Raw genomic sequence first — 20,817 nt, forward strand, 5'->3', positions numbered from 1 at the left:
TTGTGTGAGCAGACCTCTCATGGTTTCATTTGTATCATGCATTAATAGACTAACAACTTTCTAGTCTCTGTTTTTAATTTCCAGATTAAAAGGTAGAATAGAATAACAGAGTTGGAAAGGAACTTGGAGGTCTTCTAGTCCAACTCTCTGCTTAGGCAGAAAACCCTATACCCATGATGGTGAACCTGTGACACACGTGCCGGAAGTGGCACGTGGAGCCATCTCTACTGGCATATGAGCCATCGCCCGGATCAGGTCCACTGAGCGCATGCATGCACTTCCCGCCAGCCAGCTGATTGTTGGGTATCTGCTGTGCATGTGTGGGGGTGGGGCATGCATGAGAACTGCACACGCATGCAGAGGCGCTGGGCACATGGGGGGTCACACACACCTGCACAGAGGCATGCAGTGCGTGGGGGTTCCACATGCATATGCAGGGGGGGATTGCGCGCACACTGCATATGGATGCAGGTACTTGTGCATGCACGCACTTTCGGCACACCATGACAAAAAGGTTAGCCATCAATGCCCTATACCAGGGGTCTTCAACCACCGGTCCGCGGACCGGTCCCGGTCCGTGGAGCACTCTGTACCGGGCCGCAAAGAAAAAAAAATTAAAAAAATGGCGGCTTTCTTCACCTTCGGTGAATGCTGCTGGGTTCGGGATCAAGGACACAAATGAGAGAAGGGGAGGGAGGAAGCAACCAAAGCCTGTCCTGCTCTCTGGCTCAGCGGCTTCGGTTTCCTCCCGCCTCGTTCCTCTCTCAGTCGCTCTCTCACTGCTCCACCAGCCCAGGAAGAAACTGCTTCAAAGAAGCGGAGGGTGGTGGCTTTTCCTGTCGCCGCAGCGCCTCCGAGCGCCCGTTTTACCCCCACCCGCCCGCCCGCGCTCTTCAATTCAGTGCTCCGTTCTGCCTGCCTGCCTGCCTGCCTTCGTTTCGGAGCAGCTTCGCTGAGAATAATAACTATTCGCCTCTTTTTATCAGCGAAGCTGCTCCGAAACGAAGAAGGCAGGCAGGCAGGCAGAACGGAGCACTGTGGATTGAACGCGCGCGGGCGGCGGGGTGGGGTGGGGTAAACGGGCGCTTCAGAGCGCTGCGACGACAGGAAAAGCCACATTCCCGGCTTCTTTGAAGCAGTTTCTTCCTGGGCTGGTGGAGCAGCGAGAGAGCGACTGAGAGAGGAACGAGGCAGACACCTGAGGGAGGGAGGGAGACACCTGAGGGGAGGAGACACCTGAGGGATGGGGCTGAGGGAGGCAGGGCCGAGCGCTCCCTGAACTTGGTGGTTTGCTGGCAGACGTTTATTACCGGACTAGGTAACAACATCAGATGTTACCTAGTCAGGTAATGAAACGTCTGCAAGCAAACCACCAAACTCGGATTCTTCTCCCCCGGTCCTTGAAAAAGTGTTTGTGCTTGAAACTGGTCCCTGGTACAAAAAGGTTGGGGACCACTGCCCTATACCATTTCAGACAAATGGTTATCCAATCTCGTCTTAAAATTTTCCAGTGTTGAGCATTTACAACTTCTGGAGGAAAGTTGTTATGTTGATTAATTGTTCTAACTGTCAAGAAATTTCTTCTAAGTTCTAGGTTGCTTCTCTCCTTGTTTAGTTTCCATCCATTGCTTCTTGTCCTGCTCTCAGGTGCTTTGGAGAATAGCTTGATTCCCTCTTCTTTATGGCAGCTCCTGAGATATTGGAACATTGCTATCATGTCCCCCCAAGTCATTCTTTTCATTAAACTAGACAGACCCAATTCCAGCAATTGTTCTTTCAGCCTCTAGTCCCCTAATCATCTTTGTTGCTCTTCTCTGCACTCTAGAGTCTCAACATCTTTTTTTAGATCATGGTGATCTAAATTACATGCAGTATTCCAAGTGTGGCATTAGCAAGGCATTATAATGTGGTATTAACACTTCATGTGATCCTGATTCTATCCCTCTGTTTATGCAGCCTAGAACTGTGTTGTCTTTTTTTGGCAGTTGCAGCACACTGCTGACATATTTAAATGATTGTCCACTAGGACTTCAAGTTGCCTCTCATAGTTACTACTATTGAGTGAGGTAACTCATATACTGTTATCTGTGAATTTGGTTTTTCTTACCTTAATGTAGAACCTTATTTTTTCACCATTGAATATCATTTTGTTAGATAGCGCCCAGTGTTCAAGCCTGTCAACATTGTAACAAACTTCATTTCTTCCCCAAACTACTGATGTATCCAAGTGTTATTTTAACTAACATGCATGTTAGTAACCTATCCTGAAAAATAATGGGAACTAAGGATTTGGCATAGTGATTAACCCAAGAACAGTGAAATCATGAGTTCTAATCCCATCTCAGACACAAAGCCAGCTAGATAATCTTGGGCCAGTCTCTCTCTTAGCCCTCGGGTGAAGAAATCATTGCTGAAAAATCTGGCCAAGATAATTGCAGGGACTAGACCAGCCAGTCACCAAGACTCAAAAACTGAACTCAAGGACACACTCACACAAAAGATAACTGAAGTAATTCTAAATTAATTTTAGAAAAATTCCAAGTAAATTGGATGTGTGACTCAGAACTGAAAATAGAGCAGGAGTTGCCCATCCCAATCAATTATTTCATTAATTATCACACCGATTTAGCTTTGGAACTCTTGGTCTGCTACTACCATTTCCATACTAATGAGATTAAAACCATCCTATATACAGTATATCCTGCATTCGTGAAATAAATAAAATACCAACAAGGGTACAAGAGCATTATAAAGAAGATAAAGGGTTGTTCAAACACAATGGAGGCATACAGAAATAGAGGAATCACAAGGTTTTGGGGGAAAACTACTGCTATGATTGGAGTCAGCCTTTCTATTTCAAAAGGCACTTTAGCAGTACTTGGACTTGAGCAGAGCAACCACCTGAGCCCTGTCTCTGTTGCCAGCTGTTACTAAGAAATAAATGACAAGAGAAAATGATGGATCAAATATCTCTGTTAACAACAACCTCCTCTCATCAGTTTTCTTAAAGAAATATCTGACTTCTTTAAGAAGATGCCTGATCCGAGGGCGGAGCTGGCGGAGCGACGATACGGCATGCGATCTTGGGAGGTCTGAGATCGCTGCCGATATATCGGATCTAAACTGTCCCGAAGAGACGGTGAAAGTGAAGAGCGCATCCTGTCAATCCCAGGGATACCGCAAAGTCCCTGGTAGATCCAGGGGAAGCTCTTCTTGCCAGCGGCAAAGAGGCAGCCATTAAAGCTGCTGAAGTTGAGACAGCTCTGAAATGGAAGAGAACAGAAAGAGAGAGTGTGCCGGTTTGGTGAGAACTTTTTCTTTATTCTAAGATCTGAAAGGACACCCTAAGGAAAAGAAAGAATCTGTAAAAGTTTTGACAGAAGTGATTAAGCGTCGATCTTAAACAGGAATGTCAAAGTAATGTTGTTTTTTTTCTCATTGCTGGATTTTCTATACACAATCTTATATTTTGAAACTGGACTGGTTTTTTCGTTTACATTTATTTTTTTTCTCCTTTTTGATTTTGTAATATTTTAGGCTAGAGGCTCCCTTTAGTTATTTCTTTTTTTTAAATATCTTTTTTTTTAAATATCTTTTTCTTTTTTTTATTAATTCTTATTATATCTTGCTCGAAAAAGGAGGGGGAAAGTGAGAGCAAAGAAACTTTGTAACACTGCCAACTAGAGGCTTGAAAATATTTTATTTCCCTGTGACCAGACAAAGCTGAGAAAGAAAGAACTGAGACTCTTTTTCAAGGACATTGCTATTTGATAAGATAGAGGGAAGAGCATGGGAGAGTATTATTGCAGGTGCTCTTCTGGGTTTCTATCAACAGCTGAAGTCTGGTGTTGAAACCTAGGGGAAAAAAAGGCTGATAAGTTTTTGGAGAAGAGAGCTATAATAAGAGCCTTGGATAATTAAACAAAGTGCAGTGTGCCTTTTTTACTTTTTCTAAGTTGTGCTATCCCTCCTCACCAGCTTTATTGTATTTCATTGTATCTTTTTTTTTTCTTGTAATAACTATATGGGTTTTTGGCTTTGTTGGAGATTGTCTTTGTTTTTCTTTTTTTCTTTGGAAGTCCAATCTCTACATTTGCTTTTTATTTTAAAAAGAAAGCCATAAAAGCCTTTTTTTTTCTTTTCTGGTATTTTTGTTTTTTCATCTACCTTTCTGGTTTATTCTCATGCACTCTTTTCTATTGAGACCTTTCAGTTGGATTAAGGTGTTGAAGAACCTGAAGAATTTTTCCTTTTCCTTTTTTTCCTCTCCCCCCCCTCTTTCTTAAGCCTTTTTCTTCATCTAACTATTGATTGGATACAAGAACCTGAAGAAATTTTGTCCTCCCTTTTTTTTCTTTTTTTAAAAATCATTATTATTGAGCTTCTTTTTTCTACTATTTTTATTTTGAACTATAATTGGTTACTTCACAATTGGATTAAGGTTTAGAAGAACCTGAAGATTTTGAATTGCTTAAAATGAGTAGGAAATTTACAGCTCCTGGTTCTTCAACTTCTACTTCTTCCTCTCCACCATCCGGAGGACAACGTTCAATACAGACAATGTTAAAGCAAGAAAAAGAACAATAAAAAGTGACTCTGTAGATGATTATGCAAGGAATTCAAAATATTCAAGCAAGATCAGAGAATATTGAAAAGAGAATAGAGAACATAGAACAAAGAACAGAGAACACTGAACAAAGAACAGAGAACATTGAACAAAGAACAGGGAAAACTGATGAAAAAGTGGAGAACATCCAACAAATGATGTTGAAGTATGATGAGAGACTCCAAAAAATTGAAGAAGATAAACAAAGAGACAAGAAGATTGGAGATATTGATAATAGATTAACAGTGGTTGAACAAAATAAAAGTGGTATGTTGAGATGGGAGATGGATAGATCAGAATTCTATCTTAGATTTCAAAACGTAGAGGAAGAAAAAGGACAAAACTTAGCTGAGATAATGATAGAAATACTGGCTGAAGCTTTGGAAATAATTCAAGAGAAGATGATGGATGGAATAGATGGGGTTTATCGAGTTTTCACAAGATATGCGATGAGAAATAGCTTACCAAGAGAAGTTCACATTAGATTTACAAAGAAAGCCATTAAAACGCAAATATTGCAAGTGGCAAAAGAGAAAACATTGAAATATAAAGACAAGGAGATTGTGGTTTTGAAACAAATACCCAGAAGAGTGAGAGAGATGAGAAGAGAATACCGATTCTTGACTAAAATGCTACTTAAAAAAGAGGTGAATTATAGATGGCTGATTCCAGAATGTGCACATGGCAAGAACAGAGACATAGAATTGATTCAATTGAGAAAGTGGAATTATTTAATACAGAATTTTTTGGAAGGAAAGAGGAAGAGGCAGAAAAAGAGATCTCACTAATTGAATTCCAAGAGGACTGCCAAATGGTGACTGAAAAAGAAGAAGGTGCAGTAGGTGGAAAGGTGGAAGCCAAAGAACAACGTGAACTAAGATCTACGAGAGCTGATAAACCTAACTATAAAATATAACCATGGAAGAGAAAAAATTGATTACAATTAATATAAATGGACTTAACTCAGCCGTTAAAAGAAAGAAAACCTTTTAAAAATTAGAGAAATTAAAATATGATATAATTTGTCTACAAGAAGTACATATTAAAAAACAATATGAACAATTGCTGGTACAGCCAAAACTAGGGAAAATATTTACTTCCTTGACACAATGTAAGAAAAGAGGAGTGGTTTTATATATTAAAGAGACCACCCCAGCAAAATTGATTTATACCGATGATGATGGAAGAATACTAATGGTGGAAATAATGGACAATAATACGAAAACACTCCTGATTGGAATTTATGCTCCGAATGACAAACAAGAAGAATTCTACAAAAAATTGCATATGAAAATAATCAAACTGGACTATGCTAATATAGTCATGATGGGAGATTTTAATGGAATTGTAGACAATAAATTGGACTATACAGCACAGAAAACAATAAAGCAAAACAGACTCTCCCTAAATCTTTTTTTAAAATGGTAGATGAAATAAACTTAAAAGATACATGGAGAGAAAGAAATGCTAAAACCAAACAATACACCTTTTATTCAAATAGACATTTATCAAGGTCCAGAATAGATATGATATGGATGTCAACAGAATTAATAACTAATATTCAAGAAATAAATATTGAAACAAGTACGTGGGCAGATCACAATCCAGTGACAATTAAATGGAAAGGACAAAAAAGAAGATCTAGATGGACATTAAATAATACCATTTTAAAGGAAAAAGACTTCACACAATGGATGGAAAAAGAATTGGCCTTCTTCTTTAGTGAAAATAAAAAAGAAGATACTTCAATACAGAATGTTTGGGATACAATGAAGGCATATGCGAGAGGATTAATAATAGACTATACAAAGAAAAAGAGCATTAGGAAGAGGCAAACCATCAAAGCTCTAGAGTTAACTGAAGCACCCAAGAAGCAAAATAATGGAAAGGCACCAGGCCCAGATGGACTTCCGGCAGAATTTTACAAAACATTACAAGAATTGTTGAATCTTCCATTGCTAGAAGTTATGAATAAAGTTATGTTAAAGAAGAAGATACCTAAATCATGGTCAAAAGCCTATATTACACTTATTCCAAAAGAGGAGGCCGACCCATTACAAATTAAGAACTATAGACCCATTTCTCTACTAAATGCAGATTATAAAAGTTTCGCTTCAATATTGGCAGAAAGACTTAAAAAATATTTAAATAATTTTATCCATCCTGATCAAAATGGATTTCTGCCAAAGAGACAAATTAAAGACAATATGAGAGTAATCTTGGATACCTTGGAATGCTACGAGGCACATCCTGAAAAACAAATGGCTCTGATATTTCTAGATGCACAGAAAGCATTTGATAATGTGAATTGGCGATTCATGTTATTACTGTTGGAACAGATGGGTTTTGCTAAAAGATTTATTCAAGCAATAGAAGTTATATACTATAAGGAGACGGCAAAGGTAATGATAGAGGGAGAACTGACAGACTCTATCAATATAAGAAAAGGAACAAGACAAGGGTGCCCACTATCACCTCTGTTGTTTGTGTTAACTTTGGAAGTGCTAAATAGAAATATTAGAGATGAAAAGAATATAAAAGGAATGAAAATGAAAAAGGAAGAATTTAAGCTGCAAGCATTTGCAGATGATCTGGTTTTCATCTTAGAAGACCCTTTAGAAACAGCATCAAAATTGATAGAAAAGATAGAGACATATGGAAAAGTGGCTGGTTTGAAAATAAATAAAGATAAGAGAAAGATCTTGACAAAGAATATGCTATTAAGACAAAAGGAAGAACTGGCAGACCTATTGAAAATTCAGGTTACGAATAAGATCAAGTACTTGGGGATATATTTGACAGCAAGATGTAGTACATTAAGAGAGAATAATTATATCAAACTTAAACAGCAGATAGCGCTAGATCTGGCGAAATGGGAAAATTTACAACTGTCACTAATAGGGAGAATTTCAACAATCAAGATGAATATATTGCCCAGAATTTTATATTTGTTTCAAATAATTCCAATTAGGCTTGGAAAAGATTACTTTGAAGATCTAAATAAAACTGTGTTGAAATATATATGGCAAGGTAAGAAAGCGAGAATAAAGTTAAAACTTTTGCAAGATGCTAGAATTAGAGGAGGATTTGGTTTGCCTAATTGGGAGTTGTACTATCAAGCTACAAATCTGATGTGGGTTAAGGAATGGATAACACTAAGAAACACGAGATTGTTGACATTAGAAGGACATGATTTGTTGTTGGGGTGGCATGCTTTTTTATGGTATAAAGGAACTAAAACACAGGGGTATTTTAGAAGACATTATATACGGGAGTCTCTGTGGTTAAACTGGGAGAAGATTAAAAGACAATGTTATTTGAAAATTCCAGTCTGGTTATCGACTATTGAAGCATTTTCTTATCCTATAATATACAAAAAGGAACAAACAGTTAGATATGGTGAAATATTGAATGAAAAGGGTGAACTCAAATCTATACAAAAACTAGAGGAACAAGGTATAAAGATGAATTGGTTTTCATATGCACAAATACATTCAAGGTATGATAAAGATTCTAAAATGGAAGGTTTCTATGATAAATTGACTGATTTAGATAAGATTTTGACAAGTACTGATGAAAAGGTGATTAAAAAACTGTACGGATATTTATTAGAAATTAAATTAGAAGAAGAACAAGTTAAAGAAACTATGATTGCTTGGGGGAAGAATTTTGGATATGGGATCGATTTAGAGAAATGGCAAAAATTGTGGTCTCAAAATTATAAAATGACAATGTCAACAGCATATAAAGAAAATTTGTATAAGACGTTTTAAAGGTGGCATTTTCCCCCGACAAGAATAGCAAGAATGTTCAAGAATAAATCCGAAAAATGTTGGAAATGTCATCAGACACCTGGCTCATATTACCATATGTGGCGGACTTGTGCGGATGCTAAAAAATACTGGACTAAAATCCACACGTGGTTGGAAAAAATGACAAAAAAACATATAGACTTGAAACCAGAGATATTTTTATTGGGAATTTTACCTGAAATATACAGTAAAGACTTGAAATACCTGATTGTAAATGTATTAACAGCGGCTAGGATTGTATTTGCTAAAAATTGGAAAAATGAGAAAATACCATCACAGAAGGAAATATTAAGAAAATATTGGAATGTGCTGAAATGAGTAGATTGACATTTGAAATTAGAGAACAAGAGGATAAACAATTTTATAAAATTTGGGATCTTTTCTATCAATGGTTAGACAATAAAATACAGTAATGAAATATGTAGACTTTTAGAAAATAATAAATATATAAAGATGTACTTCTTTCTTATTATATCTACAAAATGATTTTAGGATAGATTTGGGATGATAATATGAACTGTTATAAAATAAACTAAGTAAATTATGATTATCTTGTAAAACATGAATGAATAAAAGTATAGTCAAATGATTGATTAATAATGATACTAAGGTATTTAATTTTTGATTGAAAATATGAGATTATATGCAATGTAATTGTAATTGAAGACTACGAAATGGAAGCACAAAACGATTTGTAAACCAACCGGCACACTGTATGTACACATATGGAAGATAGCTTGATGTTTTTATGTTTTGTTTGTTTATGTTCGTTTTTAAAAACCAATAAAAAATTTTTTAAAAAGAAGAAGATGCCTGATCCATGTTTTGCTTCACATCTTTCCCAATTACTGGCTGTTTGGACATAATACCCTGATAACAGGAAAAGATGAATGGTTTAATTCATTATCTTTTCTGGGTGTGATTAATATATTTTTGTCATCAAATATACCTGAATATTCACAAAAATATCATACTACCTCCCTAGTTTAAGTCAGTTTAGTTTTCTGATAGAGTGTCAGCACATGCATAGAGTCTGTATGTGTGACACCCTGAAACTGTGAAGATTTGTGTGGGGTAGTTTTTGTTGTTGTTACTTCATCCCATAAAAATAATTTTAAAGGAAAATTGAAAGGCTTTAAAGATTTCCTGTATGTTGCACGAATGTGAACATTTTCCCATGAATTATTCTTAAATCTAAATTACTTTACATTGCAATCTTATTGCATGATTGCCTGCACTGAACATAGCAGAACATATTTCTGAGTAAGCATAAATAGAATTGTACATGAAAATTTAATGCCACTTCTTACAGCTCAACAATCAAAAGCAGAACAAATTAAGTGTGATGATTTTCCCCAAGTTGCAACAAAATTATATTTTAAAAATACACAAAGGTATAGGTCCTGGGCTATATAAATTAAGCTAATGAGGCTATTGACAGCTTACCAATGGTTTCCATTGTATCTCTCTCTTCAATGAGAAGCTGAGCTCTGGGAATATCTATATGCATCCTGAGTGTCTGTTGTTGCTTGTTAAGTGTATCCGATGTCCTTGTGTTCTTGCTAAGTATTCAAGAAAGTACAAGCAAATTTAACTAAAAGCGGGTATATACTTTAAAAACAAATACAATAAAATGCCATTATTTTAAATGAATTAAAGCTTCCCAAATCTCTTATTCTGCGATGTTCAAAGTCTCTTCATATACTTAAAAAAAACATACAAAATGTATTAATTTAAAACAGGAGACAAAATGGTTAGGACAAAAATAGGATATGAATTGAAAAGCTTTACATGATTTTATTTTTTAAAAATATAATCTTTAAATAGTTATTTCTCTCTACTATTTGCTTTTCAGGTGGACTTACTTTCCTCTCATCCAATCAAAACACAATGAATATTATGACCCTGTAGTCTTATTGTATTTTAGTAACAATAATCAGTAATCCTAGATCTCAGATCCAGCTTGATGGACAAATAATTTAGGACTAAGCTGGAAATGCGCCTCTACTAGGCAAAAGTTGCTGTGATACTGGGAATAAAGAGGTTGTTCCCATTGTTCTAACTGAATGTGTGTGTGTGTGTGTGCGCGCGCGCACACACACACATCTGTTGGGGCACATGAACCAATATTCTGATGCAGGAAGTTGCATGATATGCTAGGAACCCAAGCAATAACCCAGTTCTCTACAGATAAAAACATAGATCCACTTTCTACTCTGACCAGGATGAGCAGACTGGATACAAAAGATGGTGATAAATTTACTTCTTTCCTCCACTCTGCTTCACTTAGATTTGCTAACAATACAGCAAATATAGAAATAACATATTCTAAAAGTTGGTATTTATTCAACTCTTCTATGAGTTACTGTAGCTGCAATAGCAGCACTATGTAAATAAATATTTCTGCATTGATTTCAAATAACTGCTATAGCATATAACCAAAATGATTACATTCTTATTTTAAAATTATATTTAGCATAAACTATCTTTTAGGGGGAAATATAAAAATACAACCTGGGCAATAAAAGTGTAATAGAATATTTAATTGGTTCATAGCGTGTGTTAAATATATCCACATAATTATATTTATGTATAAAAGAATTAGCAGGAACACAAAATTGGTGGGTTTCAGAGAACTTTTGAGAAAATTGCAAAATTGCAAGGATTTACCTTATATAATTTTTCAAGAAGTTAAGAAATTAGAATTAATTTCTAACTTCTATTTTCATGCAAAGGACTAATCAAAAAAGTAATATAAACCTAGGAGCAATTTTTCAGTGATTGTTCAAAGTTATGATGAAGATTAAAGTTATAGTTGTATAAGGTCCTCAGTTAATAACTGCTTATGATAGCAACTGGAACTGCTGGAATTGCTATTAATATGTGGTGTACTCAAGTTACAGCATTTAAGTCAATGGCAAGTTGACTACAACCCTTGCTTTTTCTATCACTGTCCTTTTAATGGCTTAAATGCAATTTTAATGTGGTTGAAAAGTCTTAACTTTTTAAGGAACAATCAAATTAACTGTATTTAACCAAATCAAATAAATATACTTCATTTTACACTGAATTACATTAAATTACATTCAATTTTTATTCAGGTTACATTTAACATTGGCTCTATTAGCCTTGCTCACTAACTACTCCCCCTCAGTGCAGAAAAAGACATGCTGAGGATTATGCTTAGAAGTTTCTTTTCTCATTCTGAAATGTGTGAATAGAATGTTCCCAAAGAAGGTATGAATTTTGAAGTAGTCCCAAGGCCTTGACTCATGGAATCCTTTTTTAAAATTAATGACTGGATTCTGCTTTTTTAACTATTCTTACCTCATAAGCATTTCAGCCAAACTTTTTGCATCTGAAAGAAAAGAAAGCAGGAGAAATAGTAGCATTATGTAAACAGCTAATTAGTACTTACATTTGCGTAATAATCCCCAAACAATCTCTATACAGTTACCAGATAGAAGCTTTCATCTTGGTTGAAAGAGACTAAATGTGGGAGAGCAGCCTGAATATTCAATCATAAAACTGAATTGCTATTAATGGGGAGGTAAAAGAGCTTTGGATCTGATGGAATTGGACATCACATAAGTATGTGTTTAGGAAACAGTATTTTTTTTGTTGGCAATGTGCTTTTATGAGATGCTTCACTAAAATATGGGGTGGAGCCAGCCAGCCTTGATTGGTCTACTCACTTCAGTGGACATAGCTACGCTGCACATAGAAACAACCATAATTTTATCAAATGAAATGGTATAGCTAATTCACTTTGATATTATTACAAACTTTCCTAATGTTGGTGTATATGTGTATATGTGTGTGTGTGTGTGTATGTGTGTATTTCCTATATATAAGTATGTATGTGTGTGCATATACTGTATATATGAAATTGTATATCATGTATGTATGTATGTATGTATGTATGTGTATACACACACACACACACACACACACACACACATAGATACCAACAAAAAGAAGGACTTAGAACTTAGGAAATAAAGATCACTTAATAAATGCGTAATCACACTGGAGGCTGATATTATGGATTCTTTTTTATCTATTAACAAGTTTAATTATTTATGACCATCTGCTATGACTGCAATAGAAGGTAAGAAATTTGTATCAATTTTACTAATGTGCATTATTCAAGATGATTATTTTGATACTTTAATTAATTTTGTAACACATTCTGAAAGCTATTTTTTACATTTAATTGTTCATGTCATTTTAATTAATTAAGAAAGTATACTTTTAATTATGAGCAAAAAGACTTATTTATAGAGTCATGAGGTTATTTTATTATCATTGGAGGACAGTCATGTTCAATGTCCTTCAGTTTTCAGCACTAACATTTAACATTCATATATTCATTCTTGTATAAAAACTATTCCAGCGTTCATGAGCAATGCACTACAATAAATTGTGCATATGTAAGAAGTGTCATATTAAAAAACAAAAACCAGATTTTTTTGCCAACAACCTATGTGAGTCTAACATAAGTCACAGGAATAATGCACATTGTTAAGGCTGTTGACTGTTTAATTAAAAAATAAAATGTTTAAGTGATAATGTGCTGCTTTTGTAGTCAAGAATTGCGGTTGGGGCCAGGAAACTGAGGAGGAGATTTCTTAACCTAAAACAGAAGACAATAAACTTTCTCATGGCCTACATTGCTCAAGACAGTGTAATATCAGAAGCCATATTGCAGAAACCAAGGAGTAAGGAAAAAAATATGAGGAAAGATGTCCCAAGATTTAAGGCACGATAAGTCACAGAAGCAGATCAAGGATTTGACACAGGTACAAGATTAACACAGTCCAGAGTCAGAATAAATCTGAATTCAAAAGAACAATATAGCAAAGAGTTACCAAAGTTAAACCCAACCCTTGTTCTAGGAATCTAGCAGGGATTATTTTATTTTTGCTAGATCTTAATAGTTTTAGGACTTGATAGTTAATCAAGGTTTGTTAATTCATCACTGTCAAAAGATTAGCCAATTTTGCAGGATCCCTATTGATTAGTAGCATGATTTCCCTCTGCTGGCTCAAAGACACTTTGTTCTCCTACAATAGGTTGGCAGTCTCTTAAGTTCATGCCTTCTTTCTCTTCCTCTGAAGCAGGGGTGGGATTCAAATTTTTTAACAACTGGTTCTGTGGGCATAGCTAGGTGGGCATGGCCATGTGACTGGGTGGGTGTGGCTTTTTTCAGCACGCCATGTGCTCCATTTTTGGGCCTCCTGGGCCTCAGGGAAGCCTCCTGGGGGGCATTTTTGGTTCCAGGAAGCTTTTCTGAAGCCCAGGAAGTCAAAAAAGAGAGTGCAGGGACACACACCTTTTTGCCTCCTGGGCCTCAGGGAAGCCTCCTGGTCAAAGCAGTAAAACAGCCAGGGAGATTCCGAGACAGCTGATCATCAGAACAGCTGATCGTCAGGAGGAAAAATACTTTAAAGAGTGACTGGGCGGGGAAGAATGCAGTCAGCAATGCCGGGCATGCATGCAATGTTGCGCATTCGCGATAAGGACTGACTGGGCAGGGAGGGGAGGGGCGGGCTGAGAGGGGCAGGGCCAGCCAGGGGCACAATTTACCAGTTCTATAGAACCGGTCCAAACCGGTAGAATCCCACCCCTGCTCTGAAGTATACATGAACACAAGTGATCTAGGTTCCATATAATGTTGAACTATAATAGATAGGATTCACCCAACATCCTAAGCTAAAAGCAAATAAATTACCTTATGATTAGCATAATGATCTATTATCAGTTCAAAAGCTTGCTCCCTAATTAATATTTACCTATATAGAGATAAAGTCAGTATCCAGAGGATACGTGGAGCAGTTAAGCTACCCTTTCCTGTTCAACTTTTTTAAATCCAACATCTAAGATATGAATAATTTAAAATTTTACTGAATGTGACATATTTAGAACACAGAATATAGGGTTATTGTCAACTCCGGTAATGATGTCCACAAAGAAGCAGCACAATCAAGAATTTAGACATGTTGGAATATTAAATTTAACTATACAATCAACTTCTTGTACTGTGTAAAGGAGAGACTGGTGTGGTTGGAAAGATAAAATTATGAAACCCAGCTGCTGTCTTAGCTTTTGCTTATTAGGATCTATTGCCATCTATTATTTTGAACCTTTCTGGGATACATTCTCTTGGGAAATTTACAGAACTCCTGCAGCTTTCACTTGAGTTCTACCATATTCAGCAACACGGACAGTTCATTTTATAGTAGCTGTTTGGATGAACTTCCTTTGGAGACAAGAAAATATAGTTTTTGCAGCAGTTGGAACCTAGGTTAAATCATCTACTCTGTCCCCTTCCCCAATCAACACTTAATTCTCTTGTTCTTCTGGCAATCAATCCTTTTGTACCTCAGATAGTGTTGGCTGTAAAAACTAAGAGGAAGAAAGACAGGGCTAAAACGGAATCATCACTAGTCAAGCTAAGCAATACATGACAAACAAATACATCAAAATCTTAGCAATCTCTAAATATTTGCTAGCAGCAACAAATAGAAAATAAACTCTACGTCATTCATATACACTGAATTTGCAACCTTTTCATCTACAAAGTTACAAAAAAAGGAAGAATTTTCATGCATAACTACTATTGAAGTAATCTGAAATAGCAAATTGATCATGACTTTTTAAAATAATGTCATAAGAATCAATGGCATAATCTGCATATCCCTTTTTATAGAGATAATCCTCAATTTACAACCATTCATTTAATGATTGTTTGAAGTTACGATGGGACTGCAAAAGTGATTTATGACCTTCCCTCCACATATGACCAATTGCAGAATCCCTGCAATCATATGATTTGGGTGCTTAGCAACCAACCCGTACTTACGACAGCTGCAGCATCCCAGGGTCATGTGAACATCATTTGTGACCTTCCCAGAGGTCCCAATCATAAGGGATTTGCTTTCTGACCATGGCAAAAAAAAGTTGTAAAACCAGGTGTGACTCACTTAATGAGTCCGTACCTTAGGGATGGAAATTCCATTCTCAACTGTAGTTATAAATTGAGGATTACCTGTACTACATTCTATAACTCTCTGATAGAATTGGAACATTATATGGTTATCATGTTACATGCCAAGATAAATTTCTAAATTCCTTAAAATATGTTCTTTTTATTAATGTTACAAGAGTTGTATCATTGTTTATCGTTGTTACTGTTATTATTATATATTCATTCTGCCTTTTTATATACTTTATAACTCAAGGCAGCAAACTTCCTAATATTCCTGTCACCTATTTTCCCAACAACAACCCTGTGAGGTAGTCTGAGAAAGAGTGGTCCAAAGTCCCCCAGCTGGTTTTCATGATTAAGGCAGGCCTAGATTTCACAATCTTCTACACTCTAAGGCCAGCACCTTAACCAATACACCAAACACTGCCTATTGGGTATGGGAAATAGCACTCATTATTTTTGTAATATGAAAACCAGCTTAATTTATTCTATTCTGTGTAAATCTCCACATTTTTATATAGAAATTATGACATATGTGAGGCAATAATTGAGATTGATTCTTACCTCTGAGTCTTTTCAGTCTCTGTTCCCTCCGTCTCCTTCTCACAACCAGCAGAAGCACAAAAAGCAGCAAGACCCCAACCAAGATACAGGAAATAGTCACCAGCATCTTTAGCCCTTCATTGGTTGCCAGACCTTCCTCATTTTGGACAACTGATTTAATGAGTGGAGGGATTGTACCTGGAAACAGTGTCATGACATTAGATGCCTATCAACGAAGAGAAAAGGTTGGTTTTTAAGTGACTACGGTGCACAGAAGCTGACCGGTAGGTTCAATTTATTAGGAAAGCTTCATCATTTTAGCTTTGCATTATTTTGAGGCAAACTGCCACTCATTTTTTTCATTGGAAACAAGAGACAAATCAGGCCATATTTATTGCCATGAAAAATGCTGGTTTTCTTCCTAAAACCACAATCTTCCTTACAGAAATTGTAGGGAACAAAACACAGTATGCCTTTCAATCATAAGAATTAACTTCCAGCCAGAAAAATATTATAGGAGTTATATTTACCTCTTATTTGAGGCAAGCATTACTAATTCCTACTAAAAAAACCACAATTCTAGGCAAAAAAAAGTGCTTCATTGTGGATTTGCCAGGCTGGAGGAACTTAGTAAATAAAGGAGATAAAACTAGGAAGGTTTGCAAAACCTTAATAGTCTGATCCTCTACAATGAAAACTTATTAAGGTGTCTGAAATTTGCATAGCCTATTGAATTTTGGGAATATTTTAAAAAAAAGTTTTTTGTATACTCAAAAGTCACAATTACTGAGTGTGAAGGTAGGCAGACAATCATGTGAAGTGTGATTTGACATTTCAGGACCGTGCATGTCACATGGATATTACTGAGAAGACTGCTTGCTCAACAAATGGCAGGCACAGTCAATATGCTAGTCACAAATCCATTTATTTGATTCACAACATCTATCCTACCCTCAGGATAACCTCTATCAATCCTCACCTCTTCTTTCTTTTAGGGAATAACTGGATACTATTCCAGGCAAAGGAAGCCATCTACTATTTTTATTTTCAGAGGCACTAAATGTTATTGTCAAGAAAGATATTACTAGATTGTATTCTTTTCTTGCAGCTTTCCATTTCTGCTATTTTATTCAAAATAATCTTAACAAAGTCAAATGTAATGAAGAGTTCAGTGACTACTAAAAGAGGTTTCCAGACTTACTGATTCTGAAGGGAAGCATTTAGTCTGCTCTCACAGTAATGTCATTTTCTTTTTTTCAAACATTTCTGATTGTTTAATCTTATTTCCTTTTTATTGTTTAATAAATTTTAAGAGGCATAGGCAGGAAGGATGGGTCACTAGTTAAAAGAGCTGATATATATGCCCTGTGAGCCTAATCTGAATTTTTCTCTAATAGATCTAATTTATATACAGTGAAGTCCTTTTGGAAATGTGGCTGGCATTTTGCTGCTTTTCTAAAATTTAAATCACTAAGCAGTTAGCGAATCTATGCTTAGTATGGATTGTCTAATAGCACTGATTGCTATACATTACTAAAAGCTAATTCACATCATATTTTGAATCTACATAAAAGCTAGTGGTAGATTTAAGTTCACTCATGTAACCACGGGTGTTCTAATTAGCTATTTTTGACCATCACTTTTTATACTCATCCTGAAATTTGTAGCCACAAATGAGGATGGTTCTTTTCATTTTTAGGGTCATTTTAAGGAAATGATGTACATTTTTCAAATATGTCTTAAATTCTTACATTTATATGCACATATAAATGATAGTTTTCACTGGACAGGAATAGATCAGCACCAAGACAAAATCAACTTATAAACTGTCTGTAAATAGGTAAGAGAACTAAGATGAGGGTTTAGTTAAGAAGCAGTTTTTTTCAGAGATTATTCTCAAGCAATGGTTCCTAACTTGTGATTGTGGACCAACTATTTGAAAAAGTTGCCATAAATGACATTTGTTAAGTAATAAAATAAAAATTATTTTTAAAAATGTCCAATATCTCAATAAATTACTAAATCTCGCAAAATTTTGACATCCTTGCTCACAAATTGTCACATGGGAATAAACAAATCTTATAAAAAATATGTCATTTCCATTGTTTAAGAAGAATAAAATGTTTAAATCAGACACCACAGATTATAATTAAGTGGTGCTGTAAGGGAATAATAAGCCATGATGTCTGCACATTGTTAAATGTCACTTATGTGGTGATTTTAAAAAAAAATCAGTGATAATATAATGATCTATATCAGGGGTGTCAAACTCGATTTCAGTGAGGGCCGCATCAAAGTTGTGTTTGACCTTGGGGGGCTTGGTGGATATGGCTAGGGCTTGGGCAGCTCGACGTCACTAGTGTTGGGGGTGCTAGTGGTGGCCTGATCACTGTGACAGCAAAAACAGGCTCCCAAGCTCCGTTTTCAGCTGCGGCGGTTTCCTGCAATCCTCTGCCAGTGAAAACGGAGCTTGGGAGGGCAATGTGCAGCCCTTGCAAGCTCCATTTTAGCTGGCAGAGGCACCACGGGCCGGTCCTTTGCTGTTTCCAGGGTGGCTCCGTCAGCCAGATCTAAGTACCTTGTGGGCTGGATCTGGCCCCTGGCCTTAAGTTTGACACCCCTGATCTACATGAAAGAGAAGGTTGGGAACCATTGAGGTAGATAAATGATCTGCTTCATAAAGGCTACCGCTCTTTGGACAACACATTCTTTACACACACAATGTTCCAGGCTGAATTCAGAATTCACATTTTATTTTTTTGAAGCCCTGTAGTCAGCTAGTGCAGAAAATAGAAGGGTTGTGCATATTTTCAAAAAGGTTCTAACTGAAATACCAACTACAAGTTACTTTTAAGAGCAATGTGGCCCCTTTTCTTTTAAAACTGAAGATATGTGTCCATTAAGAATTAGCGTTTTCAAGATTTGTTCAAAGTCAGACCCTGGTATCTCTTGTTCCCAATGTCATGGTATGGAATAATAATGTGGAGTCAAAAATATTCCTGATTCAGTTCAACAAGGGTATATAAATAAATCCTTCTGTCTAGTAAAAAGTAAAACCTGTAATCAAAACTTGGACAAGCTAAGCTAAGCCTAAATGTTGACACTACAGGCTTCATTTTCAAACAGTGGGGAGAAGAAGGGAATTGAAGGCTGAAAAAATTTTCAGCCTTTGAATTTTCACCTGAAAAAAGTGAAGCAGAAAGTTTCAAGTACAAGTCTGTAGCTGCTCACTATTACTCTCTATGTAACAGTTTATTTTCAAATCAAAAACAAGCATGAAAGAAATCCTAATATTTTCTGACATTTGTGCCAGAATTACTTTGGGTAATATTTTGGGTGCTTTAAGGGTGAAGTGTGTGTTTAATTAGATCAAGAATATAGAAAAGGCATTAAAAAGTTGTTGGAGATCCTAAAGGAACACAAAGGCATCCTACGTGTACCTGGAAGCATCCATCACAAAGATGAATTGTACTTACTAACAATCTCCCTGAAAAACTTGATATAAATTCAGCAGCTCCATGTAAAAATGTTTCAATAAGATGGCATATAAGGTGGAATTTCAGCCTGCAAACATCGTTAATGTTTCCTTTACTACACACAAATGCCATATTGCAAGATAAAAAAATGAATGGCACGTAAGCTACATTATATGAAATATTATTTATGAATATTCTTGATTAAACAACAATGAAATGAATGTACTTACTCCCATCATAATTGAGTGTTGCAAATTTGGCCTGTTTTTCAGCACAGCCAGCACTGTTACAGACTCTCATCTGCAGCTCATACCAGGTTGCCTCCTGAAGATCATATACTATATATGATTTGGTAAGTGATGTTCGTTGTGCAGTAGTCCACACTGTTGTCCCAAATGGCCTGTATTCCAGAATAAAGGAGGTGATTGGACAACCACCATCATTCCAGCCAATAAGATTCAATCTTACTCGAGTGGTGTTAATACTGGCAAAGAGTTCTTGTTCTTTTGAAAACTGTGGCTCTACAAGAAAATATATATTTCAATTTAAAAAGTTGTAATAGATAGAAGACACAGTGACTTTAGTCTCTCAGATGGGAATCTCTTTTTAATTTTCAAGTTGGAATGCATATTTCTGTTTGTTTCTGTCTTGTGTTTTTTTAAAACAACCTTTGTCATTTTCCCCTTTGTCCTCTGCTTATTATTCATAGTTATTGTCAACTCAAAAATATTTCTCTGGGTTTTTAGAGTTGTCAGCAGAAAGGGAGTGGGGGGGGGAGTAATGCATACCTCAAATATTTTCATAGATAATTGCTAGGCGTCCGAAGCTTCTGGCACGCAAGATTATTACTGGACAGCATGATTTATGACTCTTGACTATGGATGTGTCCCATTGGAGAATAAACATCCAGGGAGTGGGGGAAGACCAGGGTCAAGGGTGAGATGAATGATGTGACTCAGTGTCGGCTGCACCCAGGTAACGCCGACATGTTCACTCCTAATAAACTATTTTTTTAAAACTCTGAGAGATGCGGCTAGAGACTCATGATTCAAATAGGGGTGGATTGTCAGAGCCCTGACAGTTATAGTTTTTGGAGTTCTTTGTGTATGATATTTTTGGGGAGAGGATATACATTGGGAAGGGGATAATGGTGATTTAGAATGCAATTGCAAAGATTTTCAGAACTAAACGACTATAATCTGTTGAAATCTAAGATGACTGTGTTCCCCTTGAGACCTACTTTCAGTGTACAAGTCCATGTATAGATCTTTGTCAGACTAAAATATCTTTGTCAGACTAAAAGATGAAAGAGGTATCTTCAAGAAGGAACAAAAATTCTAACAACTTGCAGTAACCAATATTAAAGGGATGGCCTAAGACTTCAGCATA

At 36.1% G+C, this 20,817-nt stretch overlaps 2 protein-coding genes across 3 annotated transcripts in view; one reads left to right on the forward strand and one right to left on the reverse strand.

Annotated features, from left to right (window-relative positions):
• Positions 1-20,817, forward strand: part of LOC113424465 (cilia- and flagella-associated protein 47) — an 851,958-nt gene that overhangs the window by 612,298 nt on the left and 218,843 nt on the right. The window lies entirely within an intron of this gene.
• Positions 1-20,817, reverse strand: part of DSCAM (DS cell adhesion molecule) — a 205,701-nt gene that overhangs the window by 42,296 nt on the left and 142,588 nt on the right. For both annotated transcript variants that reach the window (XM_026673964.2, XM_087966873.1), the window contains 4 exons: positions 19,659-19,949; positions 15,974-16,150; positions 11,746-11,776; positions 9,865-9,980 (listed from right to left, as the gene is read on the reverse strand). In XM_026673964.2, the coding sequence (XP_026529749.2) occupies positions 9,865-9,980; positions 11,746-11,776; positions 15,974-16,150; positions 19,659-19,949 (615 nt within the window). The remainder of the gene's footprint in view (positions 1-9,864; positions 9,981-11,745; positions 11,777-15,973; positions 16,151-19,658; positions 19,950-20,817) is intronic.

Source organism: Notechis scutatus, chromosome 5, assembly GCF_049901735.1.
Source record: "Notechis scutatus isolate UNSWTSFEM ecotype Mainland chromosome 5, rNotScu1.2, whole genome shotgun sequence".
NCBI classification, from domain to species: Eukaryota; Metazoa; Chordata; class Lepidosauria; order Squamata; family Elapidae; genus Notechis; species Notechis scutatus.